A 25,200-nucleotide genomic window follows, 5' to 3' on the forward strand; every position below is an offset into this window, starting at 1 on the left:
TTTCCAGAGCCCCACTGCCCAAGACATTCTGATCCACGCAGGAGCCGGCATATGGAATCGGTCTTGGGAGATTCTGATGAATCTCTGATGAGATGTTCTGCCAATGCCAGCGTGAGAAAAGCTGCCAAAAGAGTGAGCCTCAAGGAAGCTGGAAAAACAGGCAGGGGCCTGCCAGAGCACTCCTCGAATGTGCAGGCTGTGACTCTGTCCCGACGACATTGGCTCTGGCTTCTATAAAGAAAGGATTAGTGGGGGTCGGGCAAGGTGGGTGGCAGAGACATCAGAGAGCTAACTGTTAAAGTTGCCCAGATGAGATTCAGTGGTGTCCTGGACCAAATGGAGGGGAAGAAAGGGGACAGATTTCAGAGGTAAATCTTTTGACTACTTTGGAACACAGGAAGAATACATTGGAAGTGCTGATTGTTTACTTCTTATCCCAGCGTTTTAAAACCTCAAGGGGGTGTACTTCCCTGGTGGTCCAGTGGTAAAGAATCTACCTCCCGATGCAGGGGACACGGGTTTGATCCCTGGTCAGGGAACTAAGATCTCACATGGCGCGGGAGCAACTAAGCCGACGCACCACAACTGGAGAGCGGGCGCGCCACAACGAAGATCCCGCGTGCCGCAGCTAAGACCGGACACAGCCAAATCGATAATAAATCAATAATAAAACCTCAAGGGGTTGTGTGTTTATTATGCACACAATATATTATGTACACAATATACCACTCAGTGTGTGCATGTGTATATATAGATATAGATGATACAGACATAGATAGATATAGATATATATAGATATGGCATGTACTCAAAAAAAATTTCTCTGGATGGGGATTCAGAGACCGGATGAGTTAATTCAATACCTGGCACATACTAAGCACTCTGTGTTAGCTCTCATGGCAGATTGTGCCTCCCAAAGGGGGCCCAAATGATATCTCCTGGCCCCCGTGCTCTTATTTTTCTTTTTCTTTTTTTAAAATTTTTATTGGAGTGTAGTTTATTTACAATGTTGTGTTAGTTTTAGGTGTACAGCAAAGTGAATCAGTTATACATATACAATATCCGCTCTTTTTTAGGTTCTTTTCCCATATAGGCCATAACAGAGTATTGAGTAGAGTTCCCTGTGCTATACAGTAGGTCCTTATTAGTTATCTATTTTATATATCATAGTGTGTATATGTCAATCCCAAGCTCCCAATTTATCCCTCCCTCCCTCATGCTCTTTTAGAAATAAGCCTGCCCTCATTGGGTGGTGAAGTTCCCCTCCCCTTGAACCTGGGTGGGTCTGCAATTCATCTGTAACCAGTAAAACACAGTGACGTGACTCCGCATGACTTCCAAGACTAGGTCATAAAGGTGAGGCACCTCCACATGACAACTACTCTTAGAGCCCTGAGCTTGGACTACATTGAGGCCTGCATGCCGTGAGGAGGCTCGAGCCGCATGGAGAAGCCACACATACCATGCCACTGAAGAGGCCTCCAGACGGTCCAGCTGTTGACGTCACCAGCCTCCGGGGCTTTGCAGGTGAAGCCCCAGTTACCATGGAACAGAGACAAGTCATCCCCATTGGGCCCTTTCTGAATTTCTGACCACAGAATCCGTGAACATAATGAAACAGTTGCTTTTCACAACTAAGTTTCAGGGTGGTTTATTGTGAAGCAATAGATAAGCGGAAGTGCCATCGAATATACCATGGGATCCCTGTCCACACTTTCTGCAAGGGACCCAAGTGTCCCCCCCCATAGCTGCCCAAGTGGAGGAGGAAGAGAAGGAAACAGATGAGATGGTGAGATGGTTTTGGGGAAAAGAGGTGGGGCCTCGGGGTGGGAAGGGCAAACCAGCCCCAAAGGAGTCCCATCTTCAAAGCCCCTTGTGGAAGGAACTAGGAGCCCAATTCCACTTGTATGATTCCGACCCCACAGCTCCATTCCAGGTCACCTGGATGATTCTAGATCCTGTTGCCTACGGCCTTTCTACTCTCAGTAGGAAGATTTCCGAGAGAGTGGCCTCCTCTTTGGACCTCAGCACTTGGTCACATTCAGAGTGGCACCTTCTAAAGGAGACAGGGGAGTCCCTGCGAACCTACCCCTCCCCCACCAACATGGCAAGGAAGGGCTTGGGGTCTGGACTCTTGTGGCTCCATGGCTTGCCAGCTCTGTGACCTTGGGCCAGTCACTTTATCCCTCTGAGCCTATTTTCTCAGCTGTAAAATAGGACAATGAGTGGTCCAGCCCTGAAACAGTTCTTGTGTGGATTAAATGAGATGAAGCAGATTAAGCACCTGGTCTTAGTAAATGCTCCCTTAATGTTTGCCATTCTTTCGAGACTGTTGTTCTTGTTGAAAACCAAAAAGTCCAGGCAAGTAACATCACTGTGAGCAGGAGAACACACATCTGCTTTCCCCTACTGCAGCCCAAGTTGCCTGATGGGAATTTGGGTCCAGTTTAGCCTGAGCCTCATGGAAATCTAGCCTGGAATGGGTGCAGAGTCTGGGCTGCAGGACCCAAAGATTTATGCTTCTATCCCAGCTCCACCTGCTTCCTCTGTTAATTGGGTAAGGACAGGATGCAGCTTAGCAAGAAGGAAGGAAGCTGTTTCTGCAAGGTGGGTAACCAGGGCAGACAGGAAGAGACCTGGATGGTGAGACAGGGACTCAAGTCAAGTTCATGTTTTTTAGCTCTTCCTGTACTTGCTATAGGACTTGAAGTGCCTTGGCACCTCAGTTTCCTCATCTGTAATTCATTTCATAAATACTTACCAAAGGTCTACTGATTCTATGTCATTGTCCCGCTCAGATCCATGAGCAAGCCCAAGGTGGCCTCCAGGCCTTTGCACATGCTCTTGAAAACTATCCTCCTGGCTCCCTGCCTTTCACATCTTTTCCCTTGTTGAGTCCTTAGCACCCCTCAGTATTGGCTGAGAGAGTGCTTCCTCCCACAAGCCCTCCTGTGTCAGGTGCCCCCTTCTCAACTGGTTTCACTGCATTGATTATCCAGCCTGTGCTGGCAATGATGTTGAAGAGGAGGATGGCGATGGCCAAATTTTCCCACCAAGAGCTTTGTGAGAGCTGGCACGAAGGTGCCCCAAATACAGTTGTTGAATGAATGGCCTTCATAGCACAAGAAATTCATTAGCTTCTTCTCTCTGTCACTTATTAGCAATGGAACCCAAAGCTTCTCTAAGCCTTGGTTTTCACATCTAGCAAATGGGGCTTGTAATACCGCACAGAGCTTCCAAAACCCTGCTGGGTGCTTAACAGGCCATGATCTCACAGCTGTATGAGGCAGCAGAGTGGGTTAAATAGTGTCCCCTAAATTAATGTCCACATGGAACGTCACAATATGACTTCATTTGGAAATAGGGTCTTTGCAGATGTAGTTAAGGGTCCACAAGACTCTGGAGCCTTGGCATCTATATACCTTGGCCTGCTGCTGCGGTGGTCTGTCCACACACCCACCCAGTGTCCAGAATTTTACTCCACGGTACCGCTGCTTCTATAAATGCCGCACTCACTTCACTAAGGGAAATGGGAGGCAGCCTAGAAAGCTTCCTCTCTACCCCTCCTCTGGCCCCCAAATCATTGCCTGAGCAACTTATTTTCTTTCCTCCTTTTCCCCCGCCCTCCCTCCCCTCCTTCCTTTCTCCCTTCCCTGCCTGATTCTTAAGGACTGCATAGACTCCTTACTCTCAGACACTCAAGATCCCAGTCCAGCCCCAACCTCTCCACTTCTACCTCCCACCTCTTCCCAAGCAAGCCCTTTCCGGAGTCAAATCCTCCTGAGGCAGCCCCTCAGCTCCCTGCCCCCTCGTCTCCCTTCACAAGCTCCCCTGGGTCTAGAACTCCCCAACCTTCACAGGCACACAAGCCCAAGTGCAAATTCCACCCCGTCCTGGCTAGGCAGTCCTCTCTGACCACACACATCATTCACACAAACGCCCTTGAGTACCTGACCTGTGCCAAGGAGATCCAGGAGGCAGGAAATGCAGTGACCTCACTGTCTGGGGAGTGAGTGGGGAATCACAAGAGCCGGGGTGGCGGGGTGGGGCGGGGGGGTGGGGTGGGAGGGGAACAGAGGAAGCAGCAAGCCTGCGCAGGATGAGGCGGCCGTGTGCAGAGGAAGGCCCAGGGGCTGCAGCCTGCATAAAGGGGAGACACGGTGGGAGGGGGGAGGTGAAAAGGGGGCAGGTCACGGAGGGGCCACGTAAGCCATTCTGCCTTATCCCGTCCACCTGAGTGCTCCAAAGTGTAGCCCCAGCCCACCTACAACAGGATCACCCAAGGCGTTTGTTAAAATGCAAATTCTTGGGTCCCCACCCACCTCTGGGGATGGGGCCCAGGAGACTGAGTTTTTAATAAGTTCCCTGGGTAATTCCAAAATACCTTTAGTTTTCCAACCACAGAAGAGGAGAGGGTGGAGGCAGATTGAGGGGTTTGAAAGGAACCCGTCAGGATCCAATCTGCTTTTTAGAAGAAACTGAAGCACGTAATCTCCCGTCTGTCTGGTTTTTGGTGTCTGCCTCCAAGGCGGATACTTGAGGCCACTTACTCAGCAACCATCCCCTCTTCTTCCTTTCTGGGTATCTGGAGAAACCCACTTTAGTCCAGATATCAAGCGGGCAGTAATGGGCTCCAGGAAGGGAGGCCCCCAACCGCACCCCGAGTGGAGGATCCTGATTGGACCCCTTTGTCTGGTCCCCACTTTCCCAGATACCTTTGCAGCAAGAAGTGGCCATGTGACAATTATGGACCATGAGACACAGGGGTAGTTTGTGTAGAGTCTCCCGGGGAAGGTGTGCCTCCTGCTAACCTGAGCAGAGGTGAAAGAAAATCCGGCTAGTGCTGATCCTCCTGCTTCGAGACCCCGGGTGTGTGATAAAGGACCATCTCGTGACCAAGAGGCAGCAAGCCAGATAAGGAAGAGCTAATGTTCATGGGGAGCAGAGCAGGATACAAAGAACCTGGTTCTTGAGGACACGGTTGAGCCACTGCTACAAATCCAGACTCCCCCCATGCCCCCACCGCCCCCATCCAAACCCCCGGCCAACATAAGACTTTTTGTGTGTGTGTGGCCACACGGCATGGCTCGAGGGATGTTGGCTCCCCAACCCGGGATCGAACCCATGCCCCCTGCACTGGAAGCACAGAGTCAACCACTGGACCTCCAGGGAAGTCCCCAACATAAGACTTCTTGTCCTGAGATTATCAGAATATAAACATCTTGAGGACAGGGCCTTGGTCTGTTGCATACACTCCCAGTGCCTTGAACAGTGCCTGGCAACTGGAGGTGCTCAATAAATAAGTTTTGAATGGATAAGTAAATGTCTTTACTGCTTATATCAGTTGAATCTTCTGTAGCTTGTAGCAAAGGAATCCTGATACGGTCGCTTCTCTCTCCAGCCTGAGAACCTCCAGAGAGCAGGAAAGGGACTGGGCATTACTGAACGGTGCATCCCACAGGCCCGGCACAAAGCCCACATCTAGTAGGATTAAGCAACTCTTTCTCAGAGGAGCCCCAGACACTGCCCAAGAATTAGCTTCAGGCCTGCCAGAGCTGGAGGCTTGGATGTGCCAGCTCCCCTCACCTATTCCTGGGGTGAGAAGACCCTGAGGCAGGTGACGAGAAGAGCATAATGTCCACTCTACATTTCCCACACTAAATGATGCCTTCGGACCACCAACCGCAGGCTGAGAAGATGGAATCTGGCAGCGAACATTGCCACTAGATTCTTGTTGAGGTGGAAAGAACTTCTGAGAATGTCCAGACCCAACATCCAGACAAGTCATGAATTTTCAAGCTACTGTGGTCAAGTCCTGATTCTAAGTGTGGCAGCCCTGGGAGGAGGACCAGTGAGGGGTGAGGGGCAGGGCAGGAGCAGCTTCTCAGACAGGACATCTGAAACTATCTGGTCCTGCCCCACTGTTTCACAGATGGGAAAATGTGATCCAGGGCAGGTGGACAGCTTGGCACCCAGTGAGCGATGGCATGTTTAATTGTGAACTCAGGTTGCCCTTCTTTTTTTGACTTGTTTCTTTTTTTTTTCTTATTTATTTTTTTATTGAAGTAGAGTTGATTTACAGTGTTGTGTTAATTTCTGCTGTACAGCAAAGTGACTCAGTTATACACATATATACATTCTTTTTATATTCTTTTCCATTATGGTTTATCCCAGGATATTGAATATTAGTTCCCTGTGCTATACAGTAGGACCTTGTTGTTTATCAGGTTGGTTTTAATCTCAAGCGGTTTGGGGATGGGTACTGGAGGGCGATCCTCTCAATTCTGCCAATTTGCATTCAGAATTAGGGATGAATAGGCACAGATCCACTTTTCTGAAGGAGGGGCGCCACAGTGTTCACCAGATTCTTAAGGTAGTATAAGACTAAGGAAAACTAGAGACATTGGAAGAGGCCGGGTCACAGTCACAGGGCAAGTCACAGCAGACCTGAGACTAGGACTTGTGAGCTAGATTCTCAGTCACCCTATGCTTCCACCCCACAAGGAAGGCACGAGATGGGCCTAGTCAGTGGGCACACCAATGTTTCCAACAGGTGGAGGGAGGGTCTGTTGTCCTGCTGGCATTGCCCATGGATGCTGACGGAGAACTAGGGAAGACCCTGGAGCCACACAAGAACAAACTCACTCCTGAACTGTGCCCAGAGGGTCCCCAAGCAAGGTGAAGGTCACAGATCCATGGTTTCTGGAACCTAAACACATTTCTAGTAAGACACGCTCTGCTCTTGGTTCAGATTGTTGATACACATCATGCTCGTTTCTACAGACTCCACTGGATACCACGCTGGCCTGGACAGGGCCAACTCCCAAAGCAAACGACAGACTGATTAAACACAATGGCAAAGTATGAAAATTAATCGAGATATTTAATAGATGGTGCAAACCATAACTTCATCTGAATATAAATGTATGCACATGTTTCCAATGAGTTATCTCTCAGTTATCACAAACAGCAACAAGGACCTTAGAGCTATGTTAGAAAAATGTATAGCTGGAATTTAACTCTAACAATCTCACACGCTCTCAAAAGAACACCATCCACTTCAAATCAGTGTCACAAACTCCAAAAAGACCAGGCGAGTGGGAGAGAGGAGTGGGCCAGGGTGGGAAACACCGGGGCCCGTACACACGTGATGGACAGAAATACGGCTCTTGAGGAAACCAAAATCAGATGCATTATTACAACCAAGGACAAGGAAAAAGCCTATGGCTTTAAAAAAATGATTCTTCTGCCAGTACCATACAAGTCTTACAAAGAGATGTGCGACAAGTCAGCTGACATAAAAGGACAGAGGCTACATTTTCAGATCATTTCAACTGCAAACGGTCGACCCTTTCCATTGAGGTTCAGCAGTGGAGTTAGCGTAGTCCAGAAGCTCAATGTTGGATTTGCAAATACAGTTTATTTTACAGAAATTCAACATTATAAACAGCAGGCACCTCCCAGCCCCCCACCCCCCTCCCCCAACCCGTACCGCTGGGTGCAGACCATGCTATGCAGAGTGAGCAGTGATGCAGCCCTACTGCTTTGGAGGGAGATTCGAGAGCGATGGAACCTGCCTGCACCACGGCCTGCCTGCCCCACACACGCACGCGCCTGCCCGCCTCGCAGGCCACCAGAGTCTGTCTGGGCCCAGCCCGCACTGGACCAGTTACATGGAACCAGCCCAGGACTCCAATTCCTTCATGTCGTCGTCTTCCTCTTCCTTCTTCTTGGCTGTGTGAAAAGAGGAAAAGCTGTTTAGTTTAGGAAGGCTGGCTGCAGTGTTTGCCACACACTCTGGCTGGATGCCAGGGCTGCGCTACATGGTGTCTACAAAACAGCCCCGCCCCTGCAGCCAGCCTCATCTCCAGGCTATCAGCAGGCTGCTTCTCTGTACCTAAAAGCTGCAACATACAACTCCAGATAACCAGGCACACTTTCCCCAGCACCTCCCCTCCCCCAACACCGGAGCCAGACAAAGCGGGGAGGACTCTACACTGAGAGTCCATCAGGCTCCATGCGTGGCCTCAGTCCCAGAGCGTGCAAGGTGGGGGAGAGCGGAAAGAACCCCGGAAGTGCTCTAATCCCCGCCCGCCACCCCCTTCCACCTCAAGGGCTTAAGCCACCTCTATACACTGCCGGCAGCTTGCTGGACAGCCTCCGGACCCCCTCTGCCCACATCCCACCCCGGGCAGCTGACTCGACTAGAGGGGTCACTTCCCCCGATCTGTGGGAGAGTGAGGTGACACAGCCTGGTCACACCCTGCTCCCTGGCCTCTCTCTCCATGCCAAATCAAGCAGCTTCACCTTTTCTAGAAGTTCTGTGTGGAATACTTCTACCCAAGGGTGAAACAGTGTGGGGCAGCGGGAGGCGTGGGCAAGGAAGAAGGAAGTGAAGGTTTTATAGAACCAGGTTTCTAAAAAAGCCAAAGCTGCTTCCTTCCTACCGTGGCAACCTCTGAGGCCCCGGCTTTTACAGGTGTGCACAGCACAGGATACTAGACGGGGAGCAAGAGCTGTCAAACTCTCCCCTTGTTTGGTGACACAGGGGAAGTAATTCTACAATAATGGTTCTCAACTGGCTGTGACCCGCCCCACCCCCCAACATCTGGCAAAATACGGTGACATTTTTGGTTGTCAAAACTTGGGGAGGGGGATGCTACTGGCATCTAGTGGGTAGAGGCCATGGGTGCTGCTAGACATCCACAGAGCACAGGACAGGGCCCCCTCCCAGTCCCCACCCAAAGAATGGTCTGGCTATGTCAACAGTGCCAAGGTTAAGAAACCCTGCTCTACAGAGAAACTAGGAACGAGCAGGTGACACCGTCTTTAGGGCTGTCACAACAGATCCTATCTGGTCCTCAACTCTGGGCAACTCAGGACCCAAACCGAAGGCAACCAACCACAAGAGTACCCACCACGTGGGTCATGGGTATGTCATGACTGTGGCTAAGAAGTACTCACTGGGTTTTGATGGTAGGGATATAGAGGGAACATTTGGTAGAGGGACTGTTTCCGGTCCACTGATTTCCAGCAAATTCTTGTCTAGTTCCTCCTGTTCTAGTTCTTCTAATTCTGCCATGAGCTCATCCTGGTAAAAGCAAACACAAAAATGAGAGACAACCTGGGAATCCCAGCCCCTCCAGTGGTACCTCTTAGCTGATGGCTCAGGGGACGGCTCATTTTTTAAAAGCCCCACAGCCCCTCTGAGAAGGTCAGAGGGGAGATGAACTCCAGGTCCACACTCTGTGACTCAAACATCCTAAACATACTTCCACTGGTGAACGTAACACACTACGAGCTATTATTGCTGTCTACGTCTGGGGTCCCTGCACCAGGCTGTGAGCAACCTGAGAAAAGGGATTGTATTTTATCATTCCCATTTCTTTATCTCAGAACTGGGTGCACTGAGAGAATGTTCGGGAATGTCTGCTGAATTGAACTGAACTTGACTAGTCCATCAAACTCCAGTCTGAAAACATGAAAACCCTGGTGCTGGGAGCCAAGGACAAGCACGTGTCCTTGACTATAGTAAATGTCCAAGGGTAAGAGCCACAGGCTGTTTCCTCAGCTATACAGTGGGAATCAGCACAAAGAATTAGCTTTGATGAAGAAAGCCTGACCTTCAGTGGACTCAAATCTAAGGCAGAATGAAGTACAGGGCCTGTAACTGTATTTTAAAAACCTAAGAGACCCAACGTTCTAATTGCCACAGCAGAAATTGGTAGGTGGCCAAGTTCCAGACGGATCCTTCAGGGGGGATCAAGTGTTAAATGTTCCTTCCTTGGCTTCACCTTTATCTCACGTCAGAGTTGTCTGCGGGCAAATCCTGTATACCTCTCCAGGGCATGGTGACCTCAGCTGCCCCAGCTCTGAGCCCAGGACTCACCACGGAAAGGTGCAGGTAACTACCTGTTGAAACCAATACTGACCTGCAGTCTGCTGAGGGGTCCCAACAAAGGTTCCTTTACTCCACCTAAGCTCCCCCAACAGTGAAAGCAGCCCTCAAAACCCAGAATTACAGACGGTTAATACCATACCCTGTCTAGGTTCAAGTCTCTGGAGGGACGAGAACTGGTGATTTCCAAACCACATATTCCCTGCCAGAGAGGCTTCAAGAGCACATCAGAGGCAGCCCAGGAATCATTTGTGAAGCCTGTGTGATCTGCATGAAACCACTCACCTCGTCAAACTCTTCTCCAAACCCTACAGGTTTTGAAATAGCTGTTGAAATCTCTTCTGCAAGTTCCTGCTGGTCAGCAATGTCCTGCATTAACTCATCAACTTTATCGATGTCCCTTTAAATGAAACAGACAGATGTCATGTTGGACAGTCTGTGTAAAGAGGGCCTGTGAGGCAGAAGCAGGAGCCCCACTCCCCGCAATCTGCTGCCCAGCCCCAGCCCCGCAATTACTCCCTCTGAGGAATTCCTTTTTTTGTCTTTACTTTGTCTTCCTCCTCCTCTTTAAAATAGAGGATCACAGAATCAAGAAGACGGAAGCATCCTTAGACATCGCCTAGTCCAACACCCTAAGGAAATAAGGCTTGGCAAAGTTAGGTGCCATTGTCAGGGTCTCTCGTGCAAGCTGGTAAACACGATGGATGAGACCATGGGACTTGAACTCCTGGGCCAGTAGCTCTTCAAGCTCAAGGGCAACTCTGCACCGTGGGAGGTAAAATCACAAATCATAAAACAGAGCCACGCCATTTGACAGGCCCTTCCCATCTACACAGATCCACATATGGCTCCTCTACTAGGCCCCAAAGGAAAAGCAAACAATGCAGAATTATTTTCTATAACACTGTCAATCATATAAACTTACAATTAATCAATATAATATACACATGTATACTTCAAGGCATGCACAATATTCACTGAGACGTGCTGTGCGCCAGGCATCTTGGAGAACATGGACATGAAGCAGACATGGACCTCACTCAGGAAGCTCAGTCCAGTGACCATCCCCTCAGACGATAGCTCAGTTATTTGAAGGCTACTTTTCCTGCAATCCCACACTTCTAGAACAGGGATCAGCAAACTTTTTCTGTAAAGGGCCAAACAGTAAATATTTTAGAATTTGTGGGCCATACGATCTCTGTCACAAAAATTCAACCCTGCCATGTGCCACAAACGCAGCCACAGACAATATGTATTAATGGACACAACTGTGTTTCAATAAAATTTTATTTACAAAAATTGGCAGCAGGCCCACAGGCTGCATTTGGCCAGTCCCTGTTCTACAGTGCAGCTGAGTACCCAAAGGAAGCAAAAAAGTGCTCCCAGCACCCCCAAATATACGATGCCAAGTTCAAGCACTACAACAAATGCAGAATTTTGTTCTGTTTGGGAGAGGCCCTCATTTGGAGCCTAGTGTTACCCTGGCCTTTAATTACAAATATAACAAGCTCAGTTATCTAGTTTCTTAGGCCACTGTATGTGAGAAGTAGCCACATAAAGGAATGCTGAGGTCAAGAACACTGTCAACATGATAGCCAAAGCCCAAGAGCAAGGGGGGAGGCAGAAAATTCCATCAAAACCAGACCTAAGAAGAGAGGGAGTTAAAGCCCTCAAATGTACCACATTTTTCAGGACCCCTGACAGCATGAGGCAAAAGTCACGGGCACTGATTCTAATCCCAGTCCTATCCAAGTTTACACAAACCCAGGGCAAGTCACCTCCTCTCCCAGGGACAAACTTCCCCACCTTGATGATCAGAGGATTGGGTGAGAGAACCTTCTAAGGACCTTTCCAGCTTGAAACTCTATATTCATCCCAATAACCCTGAATTACTCGAAAACACTGTTTCATTCCATGAGATCTGCTTCTGAGGGCAGCAGGGCACATAATCCATTTTAGAAGGCATTCCAAAAAAGAATGCAAATTGAAACAAACTCAGGTGCTTGAATGGATAAGTCAAGGGGTCTGCCCAAGGCCATGGCCCGGGATTGAGGCACTCCAGGGCCAGCACTGCCCTTCCACATGGGTGCCCCCCGCCACCAGTGGGTGGCCACGTACATGTTGTCGTGGGCAGCCTTCATGGCTTTGGCGGCATAGCCCATGTTCTTGAGCACCTCGGTGTTGGTGTTAGCATTCTCCAGGGCCTCTCGCTGGAACTCAATGGTTGACAGTGTGCCGTCGATCTGTGCCAGCTGCTTTTCATACCTCTTCTTGCGCTTCAGTGCCTGGAGGGCAGCTGCCCAGGGGGAAGAAAACAGGGTTTCAGAGAGCCCAGACACAGGGCGATGTCCTAGAGTTCACTGAGCCTTCTCCCTAACTGTAATGGATGCACTTCAGTTTCTGCTTCCACTATAACAGAGGGCTAATAATCTCTCCTACACAAAAAGCACACTCAATTTTCTAAGGAAACTATACTAGGGACTTCCCTGGTGGCAGAGTGGTTAAGAATCCACCTGCCAATGCAGGGGACATGGGTTCGATCCCTGGTCCGGGAAGATCCCACATGCCACGGAGCAACGAAGTCCGTGTGCCACAACTACTGAGCCTGCACTCTATAGAGCCCACGAGCCACAACTACTGAAGCCTGTGCGCCTAGAGCCCGTGCCCCGCAACAAGAGAAGCCACCGCAATGAGAAGCCCATGAAGCCCGTGCACCACAATGAAGAGTAGCCCCTGCTCGCCACAACTAGAGAAAGCTCGCGTGCAGCAATGAAGACCCGATGCAGCAATAAATAAATAAATAAATAAATAAATAAAAAATAAAAGCAGCAGACAAAAACCACCAGGAAAATTCCTCCAGCCAAAGGATAAAGCAGGCTAAAGAAACACTGCTAAAAATCTGAAGAACAATGAAATGTGCCTCATTAAAAGCTGAAAAGCCATTCAACCTGTTATCTCCCTCACTCTGGTATGAATGGCCAGATGGCCTATGACTTCAAAAAATCCAACCTGCAGTCACACCCAGGGGTCCCCAAGACCCTTTACTGAACATCTTCGCCTTCTGCTAGTACTAAGCCATGCCTGCCAAGTAAGTACCTCACAACAGCAACCCTTTAAGGTAGAAATGACCACCCGCTTAGCAGATGAGGGAACAGGTTCAGAGAGGTTCTGCAACTCAGGTTACCAGGTGGTAGGCAGCGGAGATGGGATTAAGCCAGGTATGGAACTCCAAAGTCCACGGGCTGCCATACTAACTGTTATGCCTCCCAGTGAATGAAAAAGACAGGACCCTGCCCTGGAGGCACCATCTAGTGCAGCAGGGAGCATCCGGGGAACTGTGGGATCACAGGAGAGGGAGTACGTATCCAACCATATGCCATTCCTTTGCTTAAGAACCCGCAACAGCTCCCTCTGCCCACAGGACAAAGCCTCCACGTGGTTTAATGTGGCCTGCAAGGCCCTGCGGGAGGCAAGGGACTGGGATTCTCGCCACAAGCCTGGTTCCGGGAGCCCCAGCACCAGTTCCGAATCCCTTTGCCATTGACCATCATGGCAGATGGAAGGCATCCCGGGAGAGTCCTGGTATACAAATGCTCAGGGCCTGGGGCTGCTTCCTCCTGACTTCGCGGATACTGTGTTGCTTTTCCACGGAAACCGACTGTAGACACACCCTAATCAACAAGTGATTCTCAAGCCTTCGGAGGCCAATGTCCCACACATACCCCTTTCCCAGGTCCTCCTCAGCTTCCCCCATCACCCACAGCATAGCCCAGCCTATAACAACTTGTTCACCAGTCAAGATTCAATAGGTGTACTGAGCAATGGCTGCATGATAAGCAAGCAGGGCGGCGGCTGCGGTCCTGCCCTCCTCCTCATTCAATCCTCCCACATGGTCCAAGGGTACAGATCCCAGATCCACACCAACAAGACTGGGGATCAGAAAGATGGAGGGGGACTTCCCTGGTGGTGCAGTAGTTAAGAATCCGCCGGCCAATGCAGAGGACACAGGTTCGAGCCCTGGTCCAGGAAGATCCCACATGCCACAGAGCAACTAAGCCTGTGTGCCACAACTACTAAGCCTGCGCTCTAGAGTCCGAGAGCCACAACTAACTGAGCCCACGCGCCGCAACTACTGAAGCCCGCACTCCTAGAGCCCATGCTCTGCACCAAGAGAAGCCACTGCAATGAGAAGCCCATGCACCGCAACGAAGAGTAGCCCCTGCTAGCCACAACTAGAGAAAGCCCTCAAGCAGCAACCAAGACCCAACGCAGTCAAAAGTAAATACATAAAATAATTAAAAAAAAAAAAAAAAAAAAAAGAAAGGTGGAGTGGCTCATCCTGCTGTTATGAGAGGAGGGGAAGGCTCAACCACTAGTCTGTATAAACCCCCAGGCCCCTGCTCTTCCCACACGGGCTCGGGATGATGGCAAGTGACACTGGGACAGTTCTCAAGAACGAACAACAAGGTGACATTTGCCTTGCTTCTCAGTGTCCTGAGTGTAGCGGGAGCCTTGATTTTATACAGTTAGCTATGTTCTGATTTTTAAAACCATTCCTTGCCTGTTAACATCATAGGTTTAGAACAGCTTTAACTTTTGTTCGAGTACATTTTCAATTGGCAGTGACTCCTTGCATGCCAATCTGGCATTTCTCTGATCTACACCCCGCTGCTAAAATCCCCCAAGCAATAAATTATCTGGAAGCAAACACCCAAACATACCAGGGAGGTAAGCAAGAGTCCCCCATGAATGAAATAATGTTTATATTATTCATCTTTACAAACCATCATCCAGCACAATGACTGGTACACAGCAAGTGCTTAATATATATTAAACTGAATCTCCAATTTCACCTGTTTTTTTAAGTTTTTCATATACTCTGCAGGGTCCCTCATGTGGGGTACACCCATATTTTATCTCCTGTGTACCTCTTACTCAGTGGAGAAAAGATAACATCTCATTGAAACACTGGCTAAAACAGTCACTGGGCAGTATTCTTTCCTTGCATTCGTCCTGGTCCATAAAACAGGAACTTTTGCAAGGGCCCACCCTTCCCCCTGTATCCTCGCCACGAGGTGTGCCCTGTCTGAGGGGAGGAAAAGTTCCTGAGTGAACAGCCTGGCCCTCCTGGGCTCCCTTTCCTGCCTTCAGGGTTCACACGGTCTCTTCCCCTCCTTGCAATGAACTCTTCAGGACCGCTTCCGGCAGAGACAGTCCATTTGTTTACCCCAATCTAAACCCTGTGTGTATTTCTCAACTAGTTGAGAATCCCAAAGTGAAAGGGTATGTGATTCATTTCCCCCTTTCCATACATGGTTCATGAGTAGAGTAACCTTGAAATTTGACATGGGGTCAGCCTTTGGGCTGCAAGAATATGTGTAAACATAAATATTCTGAGCACCTGAACCACCCCGTATCTTACAAACATGTGGCACACTGGTGAAGTATAACTTAGGGCAAGCTAAATGAGTAAAAATGCCTCTCTTCCTGCAGACCATTCCACTTCAAGTAAAACAGCCTCCATCCCAATCTTACTGCTGACCACAAAAATTTGCTTCTATATATAGCCAAAGCCTAAAGGGTTTTTCATAAATATGTGCTAGCTCTTAGTATCTTGCCTTATACTTCTCCAAATTCCTGATGGTTGGTTTAAAAAAACAAGTACTTAGTTCTCAATACAAGGTTTAAAAAAAATGTAATCATGTGAGGTGATGCATGTTAACTGAATGTATTTTGATAATCATTTCACAATATATACATACATTAAATCATTACACTATACACCTAAATATAATATAATGTTATATGTCAATTATATCTCAATAAAACTGGTGGGGGGGAATGGAAAAAAAAATAAAAACAAGTACTGGGTTAACAAGGAGTTCATCTAAACCAAATATTCAAAGAAGGTGTCCAAAAAAATCCCTTTTCTGCCAAAGAACCCTGCCCCCCCCCCCCCCCCCCCCGCCGTATCATTCATAAACACAATGCTTTAACAACTGAAATCTACCCCAGGCCAATAGAAGTTTAAAAGGTTGCTTTTAGATGGAAAAAAATAGTCCTTGGAATCTCCGTATTTAATTATGCCTTTGCTGGTTCCAAGAGAGTAATTACAGTGGCAATTACAGAATCTAATAACCAGCTTTATTGGCTCTGAAAGCTGAAGCAAAAACAACTCCAACCATGTTGAAATAAACATTGGTCTCCAGACAGTTGCTTCATTAGAAACTCTAAACAGCTATTTGAAGAAAAAATACAGAAGAGATACCCTAAGAAGCAGAGAGACCAGTGGAAAAGACACTCACCCAGGACCAGAAACTCCTGCAAGGCATCTTTTAGTGACTGGTACAGAAACCGTTTTCAAAGAATGCATCAGTTCGGTACAACTAGGTAGGACATTCCTTTTTCCTCGGCAAAGGCAGACTTAAGACTTATCTTTGAAGAGTTGCTGAGGAGGGCAAGTTTGCCTGCCCTGATCTGGGGGCATTCAGAATAGAGGCCATTAGCCCAGGGCATCTCAACAGATGCTAAGATCTCATAACTGTACACTAATGACTAATACATTGAGATTCAGGCATTGGGGAGAAGGAGGGTCCAGTAATATCCTCTCACTGAATGAATGATGATGTCTAGTCCTTTCAAAGACTCAAGATTCTACAGCTGAAGTCATGCAGCAGAAGGTCCAAGGGCTGGGAGAGGAGGAGGGCGCTGGTTCTTTCCCACTCTCAGCATGAACTACATAGAAAACACAAACACACTCCAGCGGACACTTACCCACAAATGCAACGCTAAGTGAGAATTCGGAAGAACTTTCAGTGGCTTGGTCATGGCAGAGCTACTGGCGGGCAGGGAGCCGGTGAAGCTGAGGGAGCCCTGCTTTGCCCACCTCCAGCAATCAGTCAGATGCTCCTTGCTCACTGTGCCCATGAATAAACCTCAGATGTTCAGTGTACCCTCAGCCAGGAGAACCACACCTGGCCCTCAAGCCACTAGTCGCTTTGCTGGGGTCACCTGTCATCTGCCCTGTGTATGGGCAAGAAAAGATCTAAAGTCAAAACTACAAAGTTCACCACCAATGTCAAAGAAATCCATCCTCCTGGAGGGACGGTTATCAGTAAGCATCCCTGCACCACATGGCACTGGATGTTCTGCCAAACCCTGACCAAATAAGTTACAATCTTGGCATCAAAGGCAGAGGGGGCTTGAAGGATTCTCGGAGATCCCAAAGTCCAACCCATCTCCTTAGAAACTGAGAAAAAATGATGCCCAAAAAAGGTGACACGGCCTGCAAGGATCCCACAGTGAGTTAGAGGAAGAATCAGGACTAGAACCCAGGTCTGCAGCCCAGGGCTCTTTCCACCACCTCAACTCTGCTACCTCCAAATTAAGTCGCTATAAATAAATCAGCAGCTCCCCCGGCATAAGGAAAACAGTCTCCTAATGCTCTTTCATCCAATCATAAACTCTGCCTTTTGCAAACCCCATTTAAAAGCTCATGCTGGGACTTCCCTGGTGGCACAGTGGTTAAGAATTCGCCTGCCAATGCAGGGAACACGGGTTCAATCCCTGGTCCGGGAAGATCCCACATGCCACAGAGCAACTAAGCCCATGCACCACAACTACTGAGCCTGTGCTCTAGAGCTCGCGAGCCACAACTACTGAGCCCTCGCACCACAACTACTGAAGCCTGCGCGCCTAGAGCCCCTGCTCCGCAAAAAGAGAAGCCACCACAATGAGAAGCCCACGCACCGCAACAAAGAGTAGCCCCCACTCGCCACAACTAGAGAAAGCCCATGCGCAGCAATGAAGACCCAATGCAGCCAAAAATAAATAAAAAATAAAAATAAAATAAAAGCTCATGCTAACACATCAAAGAACCGGAAAGCTACCTGATATGCTCTCCTAAGTCCCCATTTAGAAGAAAAAAAAAACGAATGGAAAAGAGGTGCTGGTCTGCCTGGTTCCAGAGGACTCTCCCCAGAATGGGTGCTGCTGATCCTGCCTGTAGTTTCAGAAGGCGGGGGCAGGGCTGGGCTCTCATTTCTCTACCTTATCTAAAGGTGCCAGGAACCTACAGAAAGGTCTCCAAAACCAAAATGCCCAGACAGAGTCGATTTTGTGTTCATCGTCACTCAGTGTCCCAGGCTCACCTGTGGAAAAGAGGGTCTCATCCTGCCAAAGCCTTAGAAAGCCGTCTCTGACACTGCTGCGTTTATTCCCCCACCGCTGGAGAGTTCAGGCTAGAGGTGCAGACAGCATTTTTCAGAGCAACCTCCTTCTCTGTGTTGTATCTCCCAGTTCCCCTAATTTGCTCTCCATGGCCTGGAGCTAATACACTCCATTTAGCAACGATAAAATAAGTACTTGTGTGTGACCAGGAAAGCAGAGCCTGAAACCCTGGCTGACTTCATCAGCAAACACACAGGGAGTATAGTACTCCCTGCGAGGGAAAATTCTAGAGAGAAAGAAAAAAGCCCCTTAACTGTTTAACATGGACAGAGATGAAAGAAATAAGCCCCACTCAATTAACAATCTAACAAACTGCTTCAAAATCATTTAAACAGCAAACAGAAAGTATGTTCTGTAAAGAAAGATAAAGGCAAGATAAGACACGGTCAAATAAGCTTAGGAAATGCAGGGTCACATCAAATTACAATGGTCATTTACTGAGTCCAGTTATCCAGCTGTGAGTTTCAGCTGCACAATCAAGTAAACCCTAAGCAAATTACTTAACCTCACTAATCCTCAGGTAATAATAAAACCCACCTCATAGTTATTGTGAGGATTAAAATGAGACATGTATGTGAAGCCCCTGGCACTGGGCCAGACATGCATACCTGTTCAGTTCATGTTGGTCACTGGTATTACTTACCTGCAGGACTTCTCAGATCCTATTTTAGTAGAAAAAGAACCAATACCACTACGAGTCCCTGTGCCACACCGCCCCCCCCCCACCAAAAAAAACAGCTTGGGAAAAAACAATTTAAAACCACCATGATTATGTACCCAACACAAGCTCCATCAACCTCTGTCTTGGTTGACTTGTACCAGCACTGGGGCACAGAGAAAAGAGCACAGGGCTTGGTGTCAGAATCCTGGCCCTGGGTCACACTGGCCTGGGGTAAATTATTTCACCTCTTCATCAAATGGAAAATGGGAGTGATATAGCTACCCCAAGGACAGGTGAGAAAGATAATCTCTGAAAATACTCGATAAATATGAGCATTTTCCTTTTCTGCCTCTCTCTTTCCTTGCCCGTGTCTGACATTCTCTCTGAGGAGCTCTGTATCTTCCTGTCCCTCCCCCAGCCCAGCATGTCCCTCCAAGAAACAGTATACAGCTGAGGCACAGTGGAGAGAAATATATAACAGCAGCTAGCACCTATGGGGGGCTTCTTGGATGTCAGGCACCATGGCTTGTGCTTTATGTGTTCACTGGTCCCCCCAAAAAATCCTACCCTACGTGGTAGGTACTGTAGTGTCCCATCTCAAGATGAGGAAATTGAGGTTCAAAGAGTTTACCGCCTGCCCAAGTCATACACTTAAGCAGTGGCAAGCATAGGATCAGTGCCAGGCTGCCTATCTGTAAAGGGCATGTTCTTACTCCACGAAGGAACGTCTACCCTGCACCAGCTGGCCTGCTTCTGCCTGAGTCTGGGGATCTGAGAGCCTCTGTGCTTCCCCACCCAACAGATTCTACAAGCCAGAAGTCTAGCACAAAAGGCATCCAAGGGGCAGCTCAGTCTGCCCAGAAACTCTCAACTAATCGATAATCCATGACAGTAGGCAGTAAAAGCCTCTAACAACAACAACAAAAAAAATTCTAGTGGATTTTAAATTGGTTAGATGTACACGTGATAAAACCCAACCATTTAATCAACCCCTCTGCATTTGGGATGACAATTCTACATAGTTAGGGAGTTTGTAGGGAGGCTTTTGTTTTTGTTTTAGAGAATAAATGTCTTCTTTCCTCGTACTTGCCCTATCTCTTCCCTAGACCACAAGCTTCTTAAGGTTCTCAAGAGCCGAACAGCACTGAGATAGGGAAGGGGGGGCATTCCAGAAAGTCCAGCGTTGCCCTGTCATTTCTTCTGAGGCCAGTGGGCTGGGCCCTCTGTCCTCTCTCCCCGTAATGGCCTCCAGATCTTTTCCAAGACCTAAAATGACCTCCCCTCTGTATTCTAGAAGACCCAGAGACCACAGCTACAAGAACTTGGTAAGGTTTCTCAAACTCCCGTCACTTGTCCACTCTTTTTTTCTGTGTTAACCCCGACTGGAATGCCTAGAACTCTAAAACCAAAGGGTCCAGGGATTGTTTAAGGGACAGCGAGTCTGGGACCTCCTCTGGGACCTCCCCTGTGACTACATTTGGAGAGAGGTGGCAGTGACCCAGAGTAAACAGCAGATGATTCCAGAGTGGGCCAGTGGGAGTGGCCTGGGCCATAAGGAGGAAAAGAAAATGGCCAAGGGGAGGCAGGCTCTCCCAGGGGAATAGTGCAAAGGCCTGTGTGGCTGCATCCTCTTGTCCCCGAAAGGACAGATGATGGCTTCCCACGGCTCTGCTGCAGCTGGGTTCAATTTGGGCAGGAAGAGGAGGTGTTCCACTTCCTGGAAACAGCAGGCATCCAGGAAGTACCTCCTTGTGATAAGGGTAAGTCGAGGCCAGGCTGGGGAACTAGGATCCCAGGAAGGAAAGTGATCTGCCCTTGGTTTTTTTTTTTTTTGTTTTTGTTTTTTTGTTTTTGTGGTATGGGGGCCTTCCTCTGTTGTGGCCTCTCCCGTTGCGGAGCACAGGCTCCGGACGCGCAGGCCCAGCGGCCATGGCCCACGGGCCCAGCCGCCCCGCGGCATGTGGGATCCTCCCACACCGGGGCGCGAACCCGGTTCCCCTGCATCGGCAGGCGGACGCGCAACCACTGCGCCACCAGGGAAGCCCTGCCCTTGGTTTTTAAGGGCCACAGTCAGATAGCCTATGTTCTGGGATCTAAGGCAAGGTTCTTTCCTGTATGGCAACCAGGTCACAGAATTTCATTTAAACAGCTATCAGAGGCTAAAATTGTGCACCCATACAGTCCACAGATTTGTCTTAGTTGTCCCATGTCTTAATGCATAAATTTGATTTGAATGCATATTTCACACAAAAATCCAGATTTGGGGCTTCCTTTTGAAAATGCAGATTTTCCGGCAACACTGAGCCCACACTGCTGTCTGGCAACAATCGAGGGGAGCTAAGTAGCAGCAGTGCTTTTTGAAGGGGCACATACTCTCCAATTCACCTCCGCACCCACCACTGCCCACCACCTTACACCTGACCACCCCGCAACATCTTAGTTCTGGAGGACAACCCCTTGCCTTCAGGCAGTTAAGGTCATGCCCAATTTAAAAACAGGCAATGGAAGCCCCAAACGTTCAACAACTTGCTCAAGGTCATATGGTTAGAGGTAATGGCCAAGGAAGAATCCAAGCCAGGTGACCTGCCCCTGGACAATGCTCCTTCCACTACTCCTAGGGAGACCTCTGACTAGACAGAACCTGCAACCCAGGTCCTGTGCTCCTGGATTCGGCTTCTAGATCTAACTCTGCCAAGACCAAATTACATCACTTAGCAAGGCCCCTCATTTCTTAGGGCCTCAGACTCGTCATCAAGGATATGAGTGGACCAGTTCCCTCCTAAGGTCTTCCTCCAGCTCTAACAATATGTGAAACTGTACAGTTCTAAGATTTCCAGTGATTGGTTGAAACAAACACAAAAGGTTGTTTCTGATTGACCCTGTGTGATGGAAAATGTAATTAACATCAATACATTTCCCGCGTATTTCACATAATCAAGTTTTTCCTGTCCAATGAAATTAGCAGTATCTCTTTTTCACAAACTGAGTTAGAAAAATCAGAGACCACTTCCAGCCTCTGAACTCTGCTGCTCTAGCTGGGTGGAGGAAGTTAACACTCAGATCGAACATTAGCCACAAATATCAATCACAAATGTCATTCAGGGAGAAGAGGTAACTGCAGTTAGACTGCAGGCCCTGATGCCCTCATCCTCCATCACTTTATAAGTTCTAGGACTGCTGACATCCTCTTTCGGAAATTCCTCTCTTCTGCCAGCCTCTGGGGAGATACCCTTAGCCTGAGGTTCCACAGCCCCTACAACGATTTCTTCTTGGCTTTTTTTTTTTTCCTAGATTCTTTCCCTCCTCTGCTCAATCCCTAATAGTTGCATGGAGCTCAAATCTTGGCCCTGCGTTCTTTTTTCATATACTAACCTGAGCTAACACCTATTCAGAGCCTTGTATTTTATTCCTTCATTTAATCCTCACAGTAAGGAATTAGTCTTTTTAGCCCGTTTATGGATGAGGAGATTGGAGACTGGAGAGATTAAATAACTTGCTAAACTCTCAAAGCTTGTGAATAACTGGCAGACCCAAATCCACACTCCTGCTTCTAGCCAAGAAGAATGGTAGGGAATGGATCTACCTCCCCACCTAAAAGAAATGAAACAATGGTTTTCAAGACACTGGACATCAGTCAAAAAAGGACAGCAATTCTGGGAGATGAGAAATAAACAAGGTGGGGCTTCCCTGGTGGCGCAGTGGTTAAGAATCCGCCTGCCAATGAAGGGGACACGGGTTCGAGCCCTGGTCCGGGAAGATCCCACGTGCTGCAGAACAGCTAAGCCCGTGCGCCACAACTACTAAGCCTGTGCTCTAGAGCCTGCGAGCCACAACTCCTGAAGCCTGGGCGCCTAGAACCCGTGCTCTACAACAAGAGAAGCCACCGCAATGAGAAGCCCGCACACTGCAACAACGAGTAGCCCCCACTCACCACAACTAGAGAATGCCCGCGCAGCCAACTTCTTGGGGAAGACCCAACGCAGCCAAAAACAAATAAATAAATAAACTTATTAAAGAAAAAAAAGAGAGATAAATAAAGTGAGCCCTACAATTGCCCCAGTTTATTGCTTTGAGTTTCCAGACTTCAGTGCAAGGAGAGAAAACCCAGGCAGAACCTGGCAGACTTCCTGAGTTGAAGAGATAAGAGTTGAAAGTCTGAGGAGACCAAAACTGCTAGAGTTCACAGGACAGAGTACCAGAGAGGAGAGAGCTGCAGAGAGAGAACAAACTCTAGAGATCTGCAGAGGGTCCCCAGCTGCAGAGAAAGAACAAACTCTAGAGATCTGCAGAGGGTCCCCCTCAAGTATTGAGTAGAATACTGATCAGTATGTGTGTATGAAGAAACTACCTGTGACCAGGGAAAAAACCACTTGAAAGGATTAGAGAAAACAGTACCAGGTAGGTGTTCACATGGGGCTAGATATAGTGCCTGCTCCTTAGCCATACTGGAAAAGTCATAATTCACAGGACTTTGGGTAGAGTATTCAGAAGGGTCTTGTCTCAACAGCAGGAAATAACTAGCCTTATACAAGATAAACATTGCTGTGGGCCCATCTAACAAACCTTAAAAGCAAGACCCAGGGCTTCCCTGGTGGTGCAGTGGTTGAGAGTCCACCTGCCAATGCAGCGGACACGGGTTCGTGCCCCGGTCCAGGAAGATCCCACATGCCGCGGTGCGGCCAGGCCCGTGAGCCATGGCCGCTGAGCCTGCGCGTCTGGAGCCTGTGCTCCACAACGGGAGAGGCCACAACAGTGAGAGGCCCGCGTACCACAAAAAAAAAAAAAAAAAAAGCAAGACCCAAAAGGACAAACTGTTACCAAGGAAACTATGCCCAAACAAAGCTTGAGAATATTTATAGGAATACAGAAATATCCAACACCCAACAAGGTAAAATTTACAATATTTGACACTGAATCAAAAGTTACCTGCAAAGAAGCAGATGAACACTATCCATAATGCAGAGAAAAATCAATCAATTGCAAGTGGCCTAGAACTAATACAGATGTCAGAGTTAGCAAAGACTAAAGTTAAGGAGACCTACAGAAGATATATTTTTTAAAAAGATTTAAATTGAGCTTCCAGACATTAAAATTATTGGATGGGATTAACAGCAGATTAGAACTGCAGAAGAAAAGATTTGTAAACTTGAAGACATAGCAATAGAAACTATCCGAAAAATGAAAAATAGAAAAAAATAATTTTATTTATTTATTTATTTATTTATGGCTGTATGGGGTCTTCATTGCTGCTCATGGGCTTTCTCTAGTTGCAGAGAGCGGGGGCTACTCTTCGTTGCAATGTGCGGGCTTCTCATTGCAGTGGCTTCTCTTGTTGTGGAGCACAGGCTCTAGGCATGCAGGCTTAAGTAGTTGTGGCATGCGGGCTCAGTAGTTGTGGCTTGGGGGCTCTAGAGCGCAGGCTCAGTAGTTGTGGTGCACAGGCTAGTTGCTCCGCAGCACGTGGGATCTTCCCAGACCAGGGATCGAGCCCCTGTCCCCTGCATTGGCAGATGGATTCTTAACCACTGCGCCACCAGGGAAGTCCCGAAAAAAATAATTTTAAAAATGAAAAGAGCTCAGTGAGCTGTGGGATGGATGCAAGCAGCCTCTGTAAGTGTAACTGGAGTCCCCAAAGGAGAAGAGTAAATAAAAAAAAAATTTCAAGAAATAATGGCCAAAATTTTTCCAATTTGATAAAAACCAAAAACCCACAGATCCAAGCAGCTCAACAAACCCTGAGCATGAGAAAACTATACCAAAGCACAACATAATAAAACTGCTCAAGGGACTTCCTGGTCCTTCCTTCCTGAGCAACTAAGCCCGTGTGCCACAACTGCTGAACCCCCATGCCCCAACTACTGAAGCCACGTGCCTGGAGCCTGTGCTCCACAGCAAGAGAAGACACCATAATGAGAAGCCTGCGCTCCGCAACGAAGAGTAGCTCCCGCTCGCCACAACTAGAGAAAGCCCGTCCGCAGCGACGAAGACCCAACGCAGCCAAAAATACATAAATAAATAAATTTATTTTTAAAAATAAAGTAAAAAGATCCAACTATATGGTGCCTACAAGGAATATACTTCAACCATAAAGACAAATAGGCTAAAACTAAAAGGATGGAAAAAGTTATACCTTGGTTACACTACTCAAAAGAAATTCGAGTGGCTATATTAATTAAAATATCGGACAAGCTAATAATATTTCCAGGGACAAAAAAGGTCATTTTATAATGATAAAGGATCCATTTATCAGGAGGATATAACAACTGTAAATGGTTATATACCTAATAAGAGTTTTAGGGCTTCCCTGGTGGCACAGTGGTTGAGAGTCGGCCTGCCGATGCAGGGGATACTGGTTCGTGCCCCAGTCCGGGAAGATCCCACATACCGCGGAGCGGCTGGGCCCGTGAGCCAT

General features: G+C 48.1%; 1 protein-coding gene across 1 annotated transcript in view; it reads right to left on the reverse strand.

The window, feature by feature from the left end:
- Positions 1–6,864: 6,864 nt before the first annotated feature.
- The window catches only part of CHMP4B (charged multivesicular body protein 4B), a 46,433-nt gene continuing 28,097 nt past the window's right edge, over positions 6,865–25,200 (reverse strand). The window contains exons 2-5 of the mRNA XM_007105897.4: positions 12,017–12,194; positions 10,184–10,298; positions 8,965–9,091; positions 6,865–7,734 (exon numbers count right to left, since the gene is read on the reverse strand). Of these exons, the coding sequence (XP_007105959.2) occupies positions 7,670–7,734; positions 8,965–9,091; positions 10,184–10,298; positions 12,017–12,194 (485 nt within the window). The 3' untranslated portion in view covers positions 6,865–7,669. The remainder of the gene's footprint in view (positions 7,735–8,964; positions 9,092–10,183; positions 10,299–12,016; positions 12,195–25,200) is intronic.

Source organism: Physeter macrocephalus, chromosome 14 (genome assembly GCF_002837175.3).
Source record: "Physeter macrocephalus isolate SW-GA chromosome 14, ASM283717v5, whole genome shotgun sequence".
NCBI classification, from domain to species: Eukaryota; Metazoa; Chordata; class Mammalia; order Artiodactyla; family Physeteridae; genus Physeter; species Physeter macrocephalus.